Source organism: Dasypus novemcinctus, chromosome 3 (assembly GCF_030445035.2).
Source record: "Dasypus novemcinctus isolate mDasNov1 chromosome 3, mDasNov1.1.hap2, whole genome shotgun sequence".
NCBI classification, from domain to species: Eukaryota; Metazoa; Chordata; class Mammalia; order Cingulata; family Dasypodidae; genus Dasypus; species Dasypus novemcinctus.
In genome coordinates, this window is record NC_080675.1 from 43,171,625 (window position 1) to 43,191,022 (window position 19,398).

At 35.7% G+C, this 19,398-nt stretch overlaps 1 protein-coding gene across 22 annotated transcripts in view; it reads right to left on the reverse strand.

Moving 5' to 3' along the window:
• The window catches only part of GPHN (gephyrin), an 801,248-nt gene that overhangs the window by 201,709 nt on the left and 580,141 nt on the right, over positions 1-19,398 (reverse strand). For 13 of the 22 annotated variants that reach the window (XM_058293259.2, XM_058293256.2, XM_058293250.2 and 10 more), the window contains one exon: positions 8,274-8,316. In XM_058293259.2, coding sequence (XP_058149242.1) covers positions 8,274-8,316 — 43 coding nt within the window. Of the gene's footprint in view, positions 1-8,273; positions 8,317-10,613; positions 10,677-19,398 lie in introns of all 22 variants that reach the window. The other 9 variants (XM_058293251.2, XM_058293249.2, XM_058293247.2 and 6 more) reach the window with 1 other exon arrangement.

Genomic DNA, 19,398 nt, shown 5'->3' on the forward strand with positions numbered 1-19,398 from the left:
ATTTGGATATCTTTTATTTATTTTTCTTGCTTAATTGCTCTGGTTAGAAATTTTAATAAGTATTGTGTAGCAGTGGTGAAAGCAGACATCCTTGTCTCATTTCTCAAGGGGAAAGCTTTAGTCTTTTACCATTGAGTATAATGTTAGCTGTGGGTTTTTCATAAATGGCCTTTACCATGCTGAGAAAGTTCCTTTCCATTTCTACTTTTTGGAGTGTTATTACCAAGAAAAGGTGACAGATTTTGTCCGAGGCCTTTTCTGTGAAAGATAATCATACTTTTTTTTTCTTCATTCTCTTCATGCAGTGTATTACATTAATTGATTTTTGTATGATGAACCATCTTTTCATTCCTATCTCCTCACATTTATGTACCAGGGTTCAGATGTGTGATCTTCACAGTCCTAAATGTTTCTGTGCAGCTGCTAGCCAATCAAATGATTCAATAAATGCTCATTCAAAAAAAGAAGAACAGGAAAATTTGACACTTATGGAGGTTGAATCATATATTAAGTATCCCCAAGACACTTGATAGAAAACTGTAATACCTTAAATAGGGATGAAGGTCTGGATTGGTCACATCACCAGATATTAATGGTGTATCTTTTCAGGTTAGATTGAAGAATGATAAAGAGAACAGTGAAAACTAAAAAAAACTATAACTACATAGCTTCCTGCCTTCATTAGGACAATGTTATTATTCCATTGTTTTTTTTTTTTTTTAAAGATTTATTTATTTATTTCTCTCCCTTTCCCCCCACCCCGGTTGTCTGTTCTCTGTGTCTATTTGCTGCGTCTTCTTTGTCCACTTCTGTTGTTGTCAGCGGCACGGGAATCTGTGTTTCTTTCTGTTGCGTCATCTTGTTGTGTCAGCTCTCCATGTGTGCGGCAACATTCCTGGGCAGGATGCACTTTCTTTCGTGCTGGGCGGCTCTCCCTATGGGGCGCACTCCTTGCACGTGGGGCTCCCCTATGCTGGGGACACCCCTGCATGGCAGGGCACTCCTTGAGCGCATCAGCACTGCGCATGGGCCAGCTCCACATGGGTCAAGGAGGCCTGGGGTTTGAACCGTGGACCTCCCATGTGGTAGACAGACGCTGTAACCACTGGGCCAAGTCTGCCGCCCCATTGTCTTTATTAACACAACTTCACTATTTCAGAAAACTTTTCTCTGGAAAGTAAAAGTTCAAATAACTTTACTGTTCATTCTAGCAATTTCTGCAAAGAGCCATTAGCTCTTAATAGAAAATATCAAAAGACAGTTTACATACCAAGATTCTTGGAACCTCTTGCCTCAAAATTCTTGCCTTGCTATGTCCATCAATACTGAATAATTATATCACAATCCTTACCCAATTTTAATCAAGTCCTCACATTAAAGGATCTGCTTTAAACTGCCTTAAAACTCAAAAATATTCCTTCTAAGATTCTGACTCTGAGACTAAGACTTTATCAAGGTAACATTCTCTGTTACCACATGTGATGGTTAGGCTATTGCGTCAACTCGGCCAGTAATTGTGCCCAGGTGCTTGGTCAAACAAGCACTGGGCTAACTGTAATACAAGGGCATTTATGGACTTTAGTCACCATTGACTTTACTGCAGTGGTAAATCATGGATAGCTGGTTATAATTACATCAGTCATGAAGATTGCCATCAGCAATGAGTGACGCTTAACCCAATCAGTTGAATCCCTTAAAAGGGGAAATGATTCCAGCATTGACAGAGAATTTCCCAGTTCATCTGTGGACAGCCAACATCTCCCAGAACTCAAGAATCTTCACTGGACTTTCATTGGAGCTCCTGGTTGCAGCCTGCCTGCAGAACCTGGACTTGTGCATCCCCATGGCTGCGTGAGAGACTCTGGTAATTCTCTTACTATTGACAGATATCCCTTATTGATTCTGTTTCCCTAGGAGAACTCTGACTAATACAATATAGTGAGAATAAACCCATCTTTGTTATCAACAGGTTGTTTGGTGATATTTTTGAGGAGTCAGCATTCAACAAAGGTTACAAATTCCTTGGACAGTCTTAGATAAGTTCTATTAAGTTTTACTTTTCTCCTTTTTCTAGGATCCATTAACCTTTTGCTTTTATTTTTTTATGATATGTTAAAAGGTTTTTTTATGTTCGTTATATAAAGTTAGTTAATGTTTTCTTGAGGACAGTTAATTTTGTAAGCAAATGAAAAATAATTAAAGTAGAAGGAACAGTAGGGGTAACCAAGAAAGGTTAGTCACATTGTCTAGGGGGAATTCATTCACAGAGGAGACTCATACTTGAACTGAGTTGTGAAGGGTAAATTTTCCAGAAAGAACAAGAAGACTGTTATTTTATGCATGGAGAAGAGGAAGGTTTAAAGGAGTAAGCCATTAAGAAAACAGAGAACTGCCAATAGGTTCTAAATCACTGCAATATGGTACTTGTATATCCCCTTGCACATGGCAAGGGAAGCTAAAAGGGAGTTAAAAGTAGTCTAGATAAACAACAGGATATTGATATTAAGAAGCTCAGAGGGGGAAATGGACTTTGGCCCAGCGGTTAGGGCGTCCGTATACCATATGGGAGGTCCGCGGTTCAAACCCCGGGCCTCCTTGACCCGTGTGGAGCTGGCCATGCGCAGTGCTGATGCGCGCAAGGAGTGCCGTGCCACGCAAGGGTGTCCCCCGCGTTGGGGAGCCCCACGCGTAAGGAGTGCGCCTGTGAGGAAAGCCGCCCAGCGTGAAAAGAAAGTGCAGCCTGCCCAGGAATGGCGCCGCCCACACTTCCGTGCCGCTGACGGCAACAGAAGCGGACAAAGAAACAAGACGCAGCAAATAGACACCAAGAACAGACAACCAGGGGAGGGGGGGAAATTAAATAAATAAATAAATCTTTAAAAAAAAAAAAAAAAAAGAAGCTCAGAGGTAGAACAGCTCAGGTAAGGAAAGGGTACTGGGTGTGGCCATAGGCATTACTATGAGTTACTAAAGTGGTGTTAAAAGGAAAGATCATAAATTTACAGAATTATGAGGTTACAGTGTTGAATGGGTTATCTACATGGATCTAAATGACTATACGGATCATCTACACAACTATTTCATCCTAAGAAAATATGATCATTCCCGTGGGACAATGGAGGAGCTGCCCACAGCGCTAGAACTACTTGGGCCCAGTCTGTCCAGCACTAAGACTCAGCACTGAATGCACAATCTAGGTACAGGGTATTTGTCAGGAAATTGGATGTGATTTCACCATTGTAGCAAGGAGATGATTTTTGTAGGGAAGGAAGAGGATTTCTTCAAGTCTAGAGTCTAGGTGAGCTGAGCTTAAGGAACCTGTACTTCAGTATGAGGAGGAGCCTGGCAGGGAAAGAGGCCTTGAACAAGAAATGACATCCATGCAAATTATCTGCAAGAAGGACACATGCACCTTCATGTCAATGGAGGTACCAAGGATTGAACTCAGGACCTCATACATGGGAAGCAGGCACTCAACCACTTGAGTTACACCTGCTCCCCAGATCATTTTTAAAAATCTCCTCAAAGTTACACACTTTATTTGGATAAAAGGCACTAAATAAATAATAGCAAGGAAGAAGAAAGAACCGCCCATGCAGAATGCCCATTTTGTAAGGAGGCACCGGGAACTGAACCTGAGAACTCCCATGTGGGAAACAGGTGCTCAACAGCTTGAATCAAATCCTCTCCACCACAACAACTTTTATTGGGCAGCACTTGGACAGGGATGCATGAAAGGAAAACTTCTCATCAAGAAATCTTCCAGAGTCTGGTTTGAGGTCATCCCCAGAAGAGATGCAGGCAAACGGAAGATCCAGATTTAAGAGGCACAGATGATTCCAACCTCTTTCCTATTGAGCAGACTCAGGTCCTGCATTCCTGGCAGGCGCACTATAGCCTAATCTGTACTTTCGTCAGTGCAATTCATCAGAGGGGACTAGAGGTCCACTCGCCCCATCCATGGTGATGTGAATTTGATAACCAGGTTACAGGACTAGTGACACTATCACCTTCATAAAATAGAGTCCTTCATGAAAATGATCCTATGTCTAGAGTGAGAAAGAAACTCTGGGCACTGGAATGTGGTGAAAGCACCATTAGTATCTGCTTTCCTTGTATGTTTGGTCTGTTTGGATTCTGGAAAAGTATAGTATGTAGAGTAAAATCTATGGCCCTGTGGAAATTGTTGAAGAACTGGAGAGACCAGAATGGATCAAGAGCCTTCTTCTACTCTTGAACATAGAGAGGAGGTAAAGATACAAGAGAGACAATGCATGGATTAGTAAACCTGAAAGATGTAGTTATAGACTTCACTCAGCAAGAATGGGCCTTGCTGTACACAACCCAGAGAAAGCTGCTCAGAGATATGCTGGAGAATATCAGTCATCTGGTCTTAGTAGAAAATCAACAAGCCAAGATTAAAATGGACAAGAAAAGGGGCAGATTGAAGGAAAAATCACTTCAAGGTCAGAGCTTCAGAGGTCTGGACTGAAGACATGTTATCAGGCCAAGAGAGTGGGCCCATCCATTTATGTGGAAGGGCCAGGATATCAGGTCTGCAAATCAGATGTACTTTCCCAGTTGAAGCAAAGACAGGAACTCTGGAGAGAAGGAATTGATTTTTCCAAAGCCAGAATTCAGGCAGGGAAAGTGGTCTTAAAGAACAATTGCTGACCATGCAACACACCTGCAGGAAAGACGTAATATCTTCTTGTCAATGAAGCAGAAATCTCATACTTAAAAGAATGGTATTATAAGTAGCAACTTGCCAGAAGATTTTACTTACATATTCAGAGTGACTCATGTCAACTCACAAGGGAAAGAAACCCCACTTCAGCAATCTATTTGGAAAAGTTCTCAGTGACCAGTCATCTTTTAATCAATAAAAGCAAATTCACCATAGAAGTAAATCATATGAGTGCCATCTAATTGGCAAATTGGTTATTCAAAGCTCTGGCCTTACACATTATAATGGAACTCACAGAGGAGAGAAATCCTATGAATGTCAACTGTGTGGGAAAGCCTTCACTTGGTGTTTTGTCCCGAGACAAAATCAGAGGATTCACACTGGAGAGAAACCTTATGAATGCTATCTATGTGGGAAAGCCTTCACTCATTGTACTAAACTTACATGCCATAGGAGGACTCACAATGGAGAGAAACCCTACAAATGTCATTTATGTAGGAAAGCCTTCATCTGGTGTTCTGTCCTGATACAACATAAGAAAACTCACACTGGAGAGATATTGTAAGATAAGTATCTGTTTGGGGAAATCTTAATTTATTTTTGTAACCTAAGATAACATGACAGAACTGGAACTGGAGAGAAACCCTATGAATGGCATATATGTGAAACACTTTGGTTAATGTTCTGACCTTACATTACATGATAGAACACATACTATATATGTTTTGAATATGGAAGAGAGTTCAGTCCTTGACTTAACCTTTAAACATCCCCAAGAACTTGAACACTGAAGAAACACTGTTTGTAATCAATCTGGCAGAAAATTTAGACATTCTGACTACTTCATCAATTTAAGCCAGTTCATACTGGAGAGAATTGATATAAATATCAACTATGTAGCAAAGCCTATAGTAGATGGTATGCTGATATACAACATTGGAGAACTCATAATATAAATATAATGAAAGTGGAAGAGTCTTCATCCACTGCTCCAACTGATAGAGAAGTCTTCACGTGAGTATAAAGCCCCTTGAGGGAGTGCCAGATAATTCATGCTGGAGATGTTATTCATGAAAAATCACATAAGATCATTTACCCATACAGCAAAAATTGTAGGGCAAGTGAGAATTCACACTGTACCCAACTCTTATTGGTGTTATGAATGAAGGCTTGTCTTCAGTGATCACTCATTCCTTAGCATTAATATTCTTATGCTGCGGATACAAGAATCCTAAAGTTAACTTAGGAAAATCTTTGGCTGGATTTCACATCAGAAAATTCAATGGAAAGTAAAGTACTTTATATGGACCCTTTAGCACACAATTCCGTGAAGAGTCAAGAACTTTGAACAAGTCTTACTACTGAAATTATGTGGGATACCAATATAGAATTATGAAGTGATGCAGGTATACTGAGAGATGATTTTTGTAAGAACTAATATGAAGTGAGAATAATTCAAGAGATCAGTATTTGCATATAAGTAAGCAACAGATCTTGGAGCTGAAAATCTAATATATTGGTTACATTTTAATTTTGTTTTTACATAGTTCTAAGCACAAAGATTTGAATCAATGAGAAAATAACTCTGAATGTTAAACATATGGAGACAAAATTATGACTCAACTATTATCTTAGTTTTATAATATATGCTTATGGCATGGATAAAAACAATTATGGATAAATAAACACTTTAGTAGTAGGAAAAAAAAAAAAAGAAAATAAGATCAGTAAAACCTGGACCATTATGATGCCATTCAAAGTGATTAATAACCAAAAAGCCAGTAAATGAAATAGTCTTTACAACACAAAGATCGATGATAGATGTTAAAGAAGGTGCAAAGGAATATGTTCCCAATAACAAACTATTTTTGTTCCTAATCACCATAATCACTATCAGTTATCCATAGTTATTTCAGGATCAATATAAACAAATTATTAACATAGTAAGGATCATAAAATGTCACTGATTTTTTAAGTTCATTGTCTCTATTGCTTTCTTTTAGTGAACATTCAATCATCACTCCCCTGACCTTTGAGTTTCTCAACATTGGTCTTAGTAAGTGTTGGGATGAGGCATATTCAAGTCACAATCCCTGGTCCGGTGGGAGTTATTCCATTTGTAAATGGGACCTTTCAAAAAGTTATTAGTTAAGGTGTGTCCCAACTGAATGAGGGTAAGCCTTAATCCAATATAGCCTAAGGCCATATAAACAAAGGAAATTGGACACAAAGGGAGAAGCCATGGAGAAACAAGAAGCTGAAGGCAATGGAACCCAGAAGAGAAAGGAGAAGACATGGTCATGTGCATTGCCACGTAATGGAAAAGCAAAGGAACCTCAAAGATTGCCAGAAGATACCAACTCTCGTAGGAAGCAAGCCTTCTAGCCTCTGAAATTGTGAGCCAATAAATTTCTGCTATTAAGCCATCTGATTGTATGATATTTGTTTTGACAGCTAGGAAACAAATAAAGTGAGGGATTACAGGACTTTACATCTCTTATATTGAAGAGTCTCCTTCAGATTCATAAGTCTCTCAAATGCTGTGGAAACTTGTGAAAGTATACAAGTTAAACATGCCTGTTTGCATTTATTTTTAAATTATTTGGTTGCCCATCAGCTCAAGAGTTTCCAGCAAAAGTAACGGATTCACAATATATTAATTGGAAAAATTTACATAAAATAAAACATGTATTTTGACCTCTTTAAAGTTCTCCAATTACTATTTTGATTGTTAAATAATACAGATGTTCTAATGGAAATATAAATCATCCTATTTACTAAAACTCTCAGTGGTGTGGGTATCCAGTAGACCAATTTCACTGTATTCCACCTATGCTTCTTCTCTTGATAAAGGTTAGGAAGAAGATAGAAATATGGATTAAGTGACATAGAACAATAATAAAATAATTAGCCTTTATACAGCACGTTTCTTTTAGGATCCCAAATCTCTATAAGGCATTAAGGCACAATGTTCACTGTTATGTCATTTCAAGAATACAGGTGAGAGAAAAAGCGATTTATAGTTCCTTTTTCATAAGATGGGAAAATGAATAATATGAAAAGTTAATTGACTTCCAACTTAATGCATTTAGTGATCACACCGGGGGGAAAAAAAGCATTCTTCATCTTTTGTTACAGGGCAGTATGTTCTAAAACATGCTGTCTATAAAGGAAGGAATTCATATTCACAAAATGATTATGCTGTACCCTCTTAAGAATCACATATTCTTTTTTGGTTTTTGCTCTTAGACTCCTTTAATGAATTTACATTATTGTTATTTTCAGTTATTCTTTTCCAAATAACTTTTTGACAGTGGGGCAATTAAAAAGGGAATCTCATTTTAGAATCATAGAGGAGCTCATTAATATCCTTCGGAAAGTTCTGTAAAAGTTCTGTTTTTAGCCTATAAAATGTTCAAAATAAGGGAATTATTCATTAATATAATTATACTAATATTTTTAGAAGGCGAAAGTCCTAATATTTATATTCTTGATATTCACTTTCCCCATTGCTCCTCTTCATTCTCCTTCCTGTTATACCACAGGGTCTAATTCAGTAGACCACCTGAAATGATGCAATACTTACTGGCTCTGAGAATATTTTCCTTGCTGCTGCACCTTGACTGGACCTGCAGAGAGAGCATAAACTCAGTAATTTAGAGCTTATGACATGGATAGTCAGATATGTATATTTAGTGGGCAAGCTCCTGAGGTCTAGAAGCAGAGGATTTATATATCTCAGATATTAAAACCTGTTAATCAAGACATTTTATATTTGTCCCATATATTTTTAATTTATCCACTCTCTACTCTAAAGAGCGAGCTAACTGACTTCCAGAAAAAAAAATGGTGGGACGATACTGTAAAATAGACACAGGTAAAAACGAAGGCAATTTTATTGATGTGTATTTGAAATCCACATTTGGAAAATATTTTAAGTTACCACATATTCAGTTGTGAACATATATACTTCATCTTAAGGCACTTATCATATCTCTTGACTGGAACAATAATACAATTCAAACAATAAATTTATAACTAAATATTTCAGTTTAGTAATTTTAAGTATGTATGTTAATGAGAGGAAAACAGAGTAATCCTCTTATATAAATATTTACCACAGATGTCAATAATCATTGTTGTTTATAGATTATAGAATTTATAATAGGTATTTATTATAATTTGTTATATTTATATTATTGGTTGTGAAAAACATTCCTGTTGAATCACTAAATAAATTCTTTTATTTACTAGTTCTTGACTATTAGCAGAAATTCTTGTGCTTTGATTTAAATAGTTGAGGTCAAAGTAGAATATTTTTTTTTTTTTGTAATTTCTTTCATATGTTTCCCCAATGTCTTATATTTTTTTCTTTATTTCCTAGAAGGTTTAGGTTATAGAAAAACCACATAGAAAATATAAGGGATTCCTATATGCCCCACCCCTAGAATATTCTTTTTAATGTTGCATAACTATTGAATTAAAGGACCGTATTGGATGGCATTAACACTGTTGCTGATTTCTAATTTCAGATGAAATTATACTTAGGTTCTACACCTCTTCTTCTCACTCTGCAGCAGCTTGCCCCAAATGGATATATACACAACAAACTAATTTTTATTGCTTAACACAATCTACTTATTGTAATGAAGCAACTTATGGAAGGAATGTTGCAACTTAGAGTGGGTTATGGTTGTCCTTCCCTGCAAAAAACAATTGTTAACATTTAAAGTAAGAACAAAAACAATAAAAAAAATCACAAACATACACACAAGGAAAAAAACATACACACACACACCAAAAATAAAAGGGGGAAAGGGAAGGGAAAAATAATCCTAAATGTTAATCTCTTTTGGCCCAGATTGTTTAATTAGTTTTAAATACACTAGAATGGAGAAGCTAAACTGGAAAATAATATTCTTATATTCTTTTACTCAGAAGTCTTATTGAAGAACAATTCTGGACCAAATGAGAGAGAAATTAATGATTACTTAAATAAAACTACAGTGAAGAAGACATGAGTAGGAGGAAAAGGAAAGGCAAAGAGAGGTTTGAGGGAGTGAACCTAGATGACAGAAAAGAAATATGGGCCTATAGAAGAGGACAGTATGTAAATGCAGAATGTCCTGCTATTTCTTATTGAAAATTCACACCGAGAGTCAGAAAGACTAATGAACTTGCTGCAAAATAAACAAGCAAGTTGGCATACCATGAAATGAAAATGAGTGTAACTATACCACTACAGCCTTAAAGTAGAAAAGAAGCAAACACTAATAGACAAGCTTAAAGAGAGAAACTATGTTTTAAGAAAGTAATTCAAAGAACACAAGAGAAAGCTAGAAAGTAAGAGAGAAATCTGGGAGAGAGAGAAAAGGAAAAGAAAGGGGGAAAACGTTGAACGACAAAAACAGAGTTCAAAGAAGTCAAATGAAGTCAAGAAAATCTTGGGAAACGGACTTTGGCCCAGTGGTTAGGGCGTCCGTCTACCATATGGGAGGTCCGCGGTTCAAACCCCGGGCCTCCTTGACCCGTGTGGAGCTGGCCATGCGCAGTGCTGATGCGCGCAAGGAGTGCCGTGCCACGCAAGGGTGTCCCCCGCGTGGGGGAGCCCCCACGCGCAAGGAGTGCGCCCGTGAGGAGAGCCGCCCAGCGTGAAAAGAAAGAGCAGCCTGCCCAGGAATGGCGCCGCCCACACTTCCTGTGCCGCTGACGACAACAGAAGCGGACAAAGAAACAAGACGCAGCAAATAGACACCAAGAACAGACAACCAGGGGAGGGGGGGGGAAATTAAATAAATAATAAATAAATCTTTAAAAAAAAAAAAAGAAAATCTTCAACAAGATGTATAAACAGAAGGAGCCCAAACCCATAGCGCAAAGCAATGTTTGCGAATGGAAAGCAACTCCTTTGATCAGTAATAGTTACTCTTAAGTCGTAGCCTCTATTCCTCCAGGGTTCATCTTTAAGCCCCTCCAATCTAGAGTGGAGCTAGCGTATGGATAGAAACAAGAGATTTACAATGAACAGAACAGTTCAGATGAGTAGTTCAAATTGTCTCATTAAATGTTCCAACAGATTTATACATTGTCTAAATGAAAATGGTGGTGAAGAATTAACAGGCTTTATCAAAAAAATGAAATGAAACAAAACCAAAAACAAAACACACTCTCCCCCTTCCTTAGGTGGAATAAAAAATTAACAAAAAATTCATTTATAGCATAAATTGAATAAAGAAACTCAAGTGTTGCTTTGTGGCACATCAGTTTAGAAATATATAAATAGCTTTGGAAGAGAAATCTGGATGACGAAAACAATTTGATTCCCAGATCTGAGCATTTGTCAAGGTTCACAAATTGCCAACAACAGTGTAATCAATGTTCTCCCATTTATTTTACATTGGCTATTTGAATCAGATTTGGAAGAAACTGCTTTTGAAATTAAGGAGTATAAGAATTTCTTTACTTTACCTTACGCATTAAAAAAAAACACTGAGGAAAATAATTTTCTAAAATCTTTAATATTTATCCATATAGCAAATGACTCTCTTTCTTGCACCAAGAAATTAGTCATCTTTACATTTACTTTATAAAATCCCAAGATAAAGATTTTACTATATCATCATTCACAATGAAATAGGATTTACTGGAAAGAATAAAGTTGAGAAAAAACTATTCCTCTTGTTCTCACACACATATTCATTTACTAATCAAGATTGCTTTGAGACATCAAATAATTTATTTCAACAGGTGTTTACACATATGATATAATTCTGTTGAAGATCACATTGTTCATTAAGAAATCTTAAGACATGAAACAAAAATGAAAGGAGGGAGGGCACATACTAAATGATAAGAAAAACAAGTGACAATGCCTTTAAAAAGGCATTTTAACAGTCACGATCTTTAGATACAGTTAGAGAAGTGACTTACCTTATGCTTATGTCATAACAAGAATAGCACAGTGTTTAAAGTCAGCTCTTCATTATGGGAGGTACAAGTGAAAGCCGTAGGTTATAATAACATGAACTGGTACACAGAAATGAAGACTTTCTCAGCCCAACATGAAAAGCTAACTCTCATAGGAGAACATTTCAACTCGTTTAATGCAACATGAAGAACAGTTGAAACTGTTAACATCAAAATACATGACTCTCACACCAATAAGTGAGAGAAAGTTCAGTTTTTCAGGAACACAGATTTAATCTGTGACCATAATTTGTGGAACATAAGGGAAGACACATCACTCTAACACTGGAAGATGCATGCATAACGTTACCATCTACTGATTCCCCCACATTCGAAAACACACAAGTCCACTAAGATACGGGGAAAGAATGTAGTGCCAAGCTGTAATGAAAAAAGCAGGACACACGGAAGCACAGCAGTGGTCATGTGATTTGAGAGGTGTTCTTCCCTTAAACCATCCCATCACCATGCTTTTTATAAAGAAGCCAGGAAAAGATCCCTTTTCAATGCTGCAGTAGCTACGAGCCCCCAGCTTGAAGCTAGTGTGTAGAATTTTGGTCACCGTTCCCTGGGATGTCAGGGGCTCTCCAGTGGAAGCCAGATGTGTAACACCAGTTAGTGGGGATACAGATGTGTGAATAACAAACATCCTTTCCCTTCTGTGTTTCACAGAAGTGAGGGAAGAGGAAAAAAATCTCATTTTAAGAATAGATTCATAATAATATACAGATATATAAATATTAAAATGATTACATTTGATTGCAGGTTAACACGACTCAGGTTTCTTAAAAAAAAACTGCCTCTTTTTTGCTGCTCACCAGGCTAAATGCATAGAATAAATCCATGGCTAATATTGAAAAATTCTGAACACTTGGTCAGAAGGGGTCACAGTCAAGAATGGAAGAGGTAATCTTCTTTGATGGAGGTTAAGAAAGATCTGTCTACCCAGTTTTAGTATGGTTTTACTGGCCAGCAGTCACATTTTAAACTTGAAATTAAGATTCCGTATGTCTGCTTACTTATGTAGTCTGAGAAGTTCTATGGCAATGGTGTAGAAAGACCCAATTTAAGTTTTATATCTTTTACATTTTTAAAAAGCAAATAACAAAAAGATAATTAGAAACTGTTACTAAATCTTCTATACACTTTTCTTTACTTGAAACAAAACTTATTTTAATACAAGCTGTTCCTGTCAATAATAGGGTCATACTTGGCTCATTAGAAAAAATGTCAATTTTGCTTTCCTATTATAGATAAGAGTAGTTAACCTCATCTATTTTATTCTTTTTGCATGATGTGAATTTTGATTCATGTGTGTCATCCCAATTTAGATAGCAGATCCATAATTGCTCAAAGGGCTAGGGTCATGTACTTCTAATATATTACCATTTCCCCTTATTCATCTTAGCAGGCAGAATATACTGACCTTCCCTTTAGCACAGCTTTAGTATTTTGGGCTTTGGGCTCTCATAATCTCAATTTACTCACTGGAAAAATAAAGATTCTTGTGAGGCTCAAAGGAGATAATGCATCTATCAGTGCTTTGTAAGTTATAAAGGTCGGAACAAATGTCAATAGTTTTTATGATCAGTAGAGCCACTGACACCTCTGTGACATAACTCTGATTATAAATCCTCCTCATTGTAACTTCCTTATCAGCTATTAAGCTGATAAGGAGGAATGCTTTAAAGCTTTTGATCCAAAGAGGCTAAAAATGAAAATTTAAAAATGCCATGTACAGTAATGTTTTCAATACGGATTGACCAGAATCTTTTAGAAATGTTATGTCCATATAGTCATAATGTACTGTAGGAATATGAGCCATGTGCTCTAAGGCATTCTCTCTGGAATATCTTGTTGCTGATTTTCTGATCCAAATATATTATTCATCCTTTAAGATACAGCCTAAATTGTACCAGTTGCAAAGAATATTTCCCAAGTTCCTCTATCAGAAATAATTTTTTCTTTCCCTAAACTATTTAACAGCATTATTGAGATATGATTTACCTACCACAAAATTAATTCATTTTAAGTGTATAGTTTGATGAGTTTTATAAATATATAGGGCTCTGCAACTATCAACACAAATGAGTTATAAGTTTTCAAAAGTTCTTAAAGCTCCTTATCTGAACCTTTATATAAGATTTATCATAGTTAATCATATTCTGATTATTGATATAGGTCCCTAAGAGACTGTAGATTTTTGAAGGGAAAGGGCTGTGTCTTTTATTATCTTTATATTTCCTACTCTGTCAAATATAGTGCTTTGTACTGTATGAATGTTTGTTAAATCTAAATGTTTATTTCTTAATAATTACTTTTCTGTTCAATCTCAGCAGACCAAACTTGAGTTTTGATATTTTAACTAGGATCATAGGCATTCTTTTACTATGCAAGGCTATTTTATCAGGTTTAAAATGATTTTTACTTATTTGGGTAGTATATATAAAAGACATAATATGAAAAGTATGTGATTTATAGTTAAGAGATATCTGGGTACCCTACAGAATGATCTCAAATATTTAGAAAATACATTACTATTGATATTACTTAAGAGTAAGCAAATGATGACATTTGGAGTCCAAAAAAGGTTTTTCTGTATCAAGAGTTTCAGGTCAAGTTAAGAAGATCCATTATTTTCTAAGAGAGCAGGATGTTCTATATCTCATATGATTAGACCATGAGAACGTCAGAGATGATAGAGATTTCTGAGATATGATAGTCCTTTTTGAGTTTAATTTTTCTACTTTATTAATCTTATTGAAGAGTAATTTGCCTTTGAAAGAACAAACATCTCTGCCTATCATTTACTCATAAAAATAAAATGTAAGAGGATAAAGAAAAAGGACCCTATTGACATTTACTCAGATTATTGGCCTCTTTATGTATATTCAAGAAAAGAAGGAAAGTAAAGGTTGATTTAAAAAGTATTAAGCTAACAACATTACAATCACAGACTCTTAAATTCTATCTCCTCTCACTTCTTATGGCAAAAATGGAGAACTGATCTAGAAAAGACCTCTTCCCTAATTCCATTCATATATCACATTATCTGAATGAATTTGGATTCAATTATTTGGCTCATTTAAACCTAATGACAACTCACTTGTATTCTGTTAGGTCTGACATCACAGTACTTCAATAAAATATAAGCATTGTGATGCCAGAAATCAGAGTGAACACAATTAAAGAACTAAAAGAGATTTGGTTGATTTATGACATGATAAAGGGAATTTTCTTTGGAGTCCAATGGTATAGTTTCGATACTGGTTCTTCCTTTTCCTAGCTGTGTGGTCTTGGATATAAGATTTAATATTGTGGAGCTTTAATTTCCTTCATAATATGGGGGAAATTAGGTAGGCAGGATGATGCACGTGAAAGTGAAAGCCATTGTAAATGAAAAAGAAAAATACACATTTAAGTCATTATTGTTATCCCTATCAGATTTCAAGTGACCTGTATTTTAGATAGAATCTAAGGTACAATGAGAATAAGGAATTTATGTATGTGGATGTGTGTATGGAAGCTCACCTTTGTTTGGAATGTTATAAATGTGGTGATCTGTTAAACAATTATTCCATTTAACTAATCATCTACACCAAGGGAATAAGAACAGAATTTTTTAAAATTCTGAGGTTTTTATAACTTAAGTAATCCTGTTCCTTTTTGTTTGTTTGTTTCTTATATGGTCTATTAAAAGGGCAGTTAGCTAATTCAGTATCTAGTTTTATATATTTTTTTCCAAAAAAAGGGGAGATGACTCCTGTATTATATGATTTGATAAAGGGCAGCAGATGGAGGATGGGAAGGTTTCTTAGAACCACAAAATCCTAGAGATAAATGGAAGCTTGAAAATTAGCTAAAGCCGAATGTTTTTTTTAAATGCTTTTTGCATTGGGAACCCTTTTGGTATTCTGGCAAGGTCTACAGACTTATTTTCAGAAAAGTATTTTTATTTTTAAAATAAAATACATAGAATTACAAAGAACACCAATTCAACTGAAATCATTATCTAAATATTTTACAAAACCAATTATAATATAATAAAATGTGCCTCTTTGAAATACATTAACAAAATTTAGCAGTAGATTTGAGATACTGGTAACAATCTTTTAAGATATACATAACTTACAGTAACAGCTAATATTACTGTGGTGTTTTGCCTAAGCTCAAAATGAAAGAAAATGATAAACTTTAGTTAGTGAATATAAAGTTAGTATTTATTTCCTCCATCAGTATCAGTGGAGTCCTGACTTTTATCCATAATTCTCCATAGGGCCCATGGACCCCAGTTAAGAACCTTTGAAAACACCCTCAAAGAATAATTAATTTCAGATACATATACATGTATATATGTATGCGTGTGTAAATGAAACTAATTATTCTTTGAACTCTTTGCTCATGGACTAAAAGCAGAGATGCTATGCTCTCTATTATAAATGAATAACATAAGCCCTTGCACATGGAAAATATATATAAACAATGCAATTAAACTTTTTTCTTCCAAGGGACAATTCTTAAATGTTTTCCCACTGTTATATGAATTATTGTCTTTAATATCACTGAGCTTTTAAAATCTTAAAAATTCTTCTTTTTCAGGATTGACCTCTCCTAAAAGAAGTTGGAACTTTGGTAAATTATCTCACTGGTAAAGTAAATTGTACTTACCATTAAAATTAAAAGCTTATTAATACTCTTTCATAGGGAGCTTGGTGAGTTCCTTATGCACTTTCAAAGAGAACACTATAAACTGTAGAACACATCTAAGAATAGAATTATCATCATGATTCAAGAAATTATGAAATTAGACATCAATGGTGAATCTTCTTAATGTATTTCCTATGTAAAGCTTTAATTCTAAAATAAGCCACTTTGAATGATTGCTGGAAAATTTGAAAATCGCAGGCTTGTCTCCCATTGGTACACAGAACATTTTTTTTATTTTTTTGAGGTACTGGGGATGGGGATTGAATCCTGGACCTTGTATGTGGTAAGCTGGCACTCAACCACTGAGCCATATCAGTGCCTCCTGAGTTGGGTTTTTCATTTATTTGCTTGTTGTTGGGTTTTGTTTTGTTTTTTTGGTTGTTGTTTGTTTTTAGGAGGCACTGGGGACCAAATCTGGAGCCTCCCATGTGGGAAGCAGGCACTCAACCACTTGAGCCACATTCACTCCCCACACAGCACATTTTTGATTTGGTGTTTGTTAGGAGAATTTTAATGTTGATCGTGATGCATGAAGGAAAATATTCTACCCAATTATATAACATATTATGAAATTAAATAAAATCTTTTTTTTTGATACTATTAATAGTTATTTTGGATTATTCACAGCACCATTCCCCAAGCTTCAGATGAGTAATTGATGATATTATAATTTATCTTTATTCTAGTGGTTGGAGGTGGTATTATTACTGGCTTAGGTTACACAGTAAAGTAGTAGTGGAATTTAGTCCTTCTTGATTTCTAAATCCAGTACTCTAGACACTAGTAGATGATCCTATCTTTCTAACCCACCAATGGCAATCATTACATTAATAATCACATCTTGAATTTTAATTGCCCCTTTGTTCTTGGCTATTTGTCTTAGCTATGAGAACCACCAAGAAGAGGAATATGGATGTAAGAGCAAAGGAAAACTAGCATAATGAATGGCATTTGGGGGGATGGTAGTTCGGAGTCATACTGCATGGATTTGAATCTCAGCTCTATCATTATTAGCTGTGTTAACACAGCCAAAGTCATAATGTCTCTATGTCTTCATTTCCTTATGTATAAAATGAAGATAGTAACTGTCTCATAGGGTTCCTTCTAAAGAAAATGGGATAATATATGTAAAGCGCTTGCTTAGAAGAGTACCTGACGGAGAGTAAACAATATATGAGTGCTTGCTATTACTATTTTTTAAAAGATTTATTAATTTATTTATTTCTCTCCCCTTCCCCCGCCCCGCCCCAGTTGTCTGTTCTCTGTGTCTGTTTGCTGAGTGTTTTTCTTTGTCCACTTCTGTTGTTGTCAGTGGCACAGGAATCTGTATTTCTTTTTGTTGCATCATCCTGTTGTGTCAGCTCTCCATGTGTGGGCAGGCTGAACATTCTTTTGTGCTGGGTGGCTCTCCTTACGAGCGCACTCCTTGAGCGTGGGGCTCCCCTACGCGGGGGACACCCCTGCGTGGCACGGCACTCCTTGCGCGCATCAGCACTGTGCGTGGGCCAGCTCCACATGGGTCAAGGAGGCCCGGGGTTTGAACTGTGGACCTCCCATATGGTAGATGGATGCCCTAACCCCTGGGCCAAGTCTGCTTCCTGCTATTACTATTTTTGTTGTAACTATTATTATTGTTTATTTGATGGTATTCTGAACTTGTAATAAAGAATGTTGACTTTTCTTTTGTGATTTTAACAGCTCTCATAAGGGATAAATACTGTCAGTAATACAAAAATCTGGATTCTTGAACATTTGTAATTATTATATATTTTCTGACACCTCTTTAAGTATGAGTTTTAAATTATTGCTTTTCTAATTAGATTTCTAATGTTCCTTGGCTTTCTCTTTTAAATTCACATCCTATTACTTATTCATATCCTTAAAAAACTACTGCTTCTACTGAATATATTATTAATATGTAAGTATGTAGCTGCATTGTTTTCCTTTCTAGTTCAAGAGTGTTATATTTCAGTATTAGTTGATAAAGTTGTGACTTTCATTTCTCTAAATGCTTAACTAGCATTCATGGGCACATGAAATAGTCACAAAGGCAAAGATGTCTCTATTGTATTAGTATACTAGTAATAATTTAGAAAATGCCTAGGAAGTTCCTTTGAGGCCTAGCAATAAGAGGTAAACTTCTGAAGTCTTATATCAAAACCACATGTGGTTTATATTATACTGCTAATCAAGTCTCCCATGATCTAAGTAAAGAGATAACAGATATTACTGTTAGACTCCTGTTTACCACATATCTGCCCTTTCCACGGTCTCTGAATGCTCAAGTTGTGGGTATTTGGCTAAATCAAGTGGAAAAGCAGAAAACCCACTCCCATTAAAACTAAATGTACAGAGAAGGAATGATTGTTACGAGTGAATTTTTTAAAAAAAGGATGTTCCTATGCTATAAAATGAACATGTATCAAATATTTTATCTAAAGTTAATTAATGAGTCAGTATGACACTTCAATTGGTTCAAAAGAGAATTGAAAAATCCACAGATATATTGACCACTAGGAATGTTGAAATGAATTGTTAGGTAGATAAAAATTGGTCAATAATGGTGAAAAAATCAATTGTAATCTCCATATAGACACAATCTGCATTTCTACGAACTAGGATAACTTGCATTAGTATTGGTATACTACATTATACAGTGCTATAAAATAGTTCAGACAATGAAAGGAAGAGATAACCCAGTAGTGTGTCTTATACAGGATAGGTAGAAATCTTTTATGTCCATTTCAGTGTTTCACAATTTTACTTGACAACCTCATGGCCTGGAAAGCACCCAATTTATAGAATTTATGTATGTTAATTGAGTTCCAGTTTAATTTTGAGTTTGTCCCGTAGTGTATACCTTCTATTTTAGGATTCTAACACCTACTATAGTCACTTTGTATGGACTGCAGTGTTTTCTACTGTAATAGTAAAGCAATAATTTATCATATTTAAAAAATGGATTAAATTTATATGAAACACACATTGTTTCTTTTTTTCCCCCCATCTGGTCGCATCATTGTATTTTTCACACACAG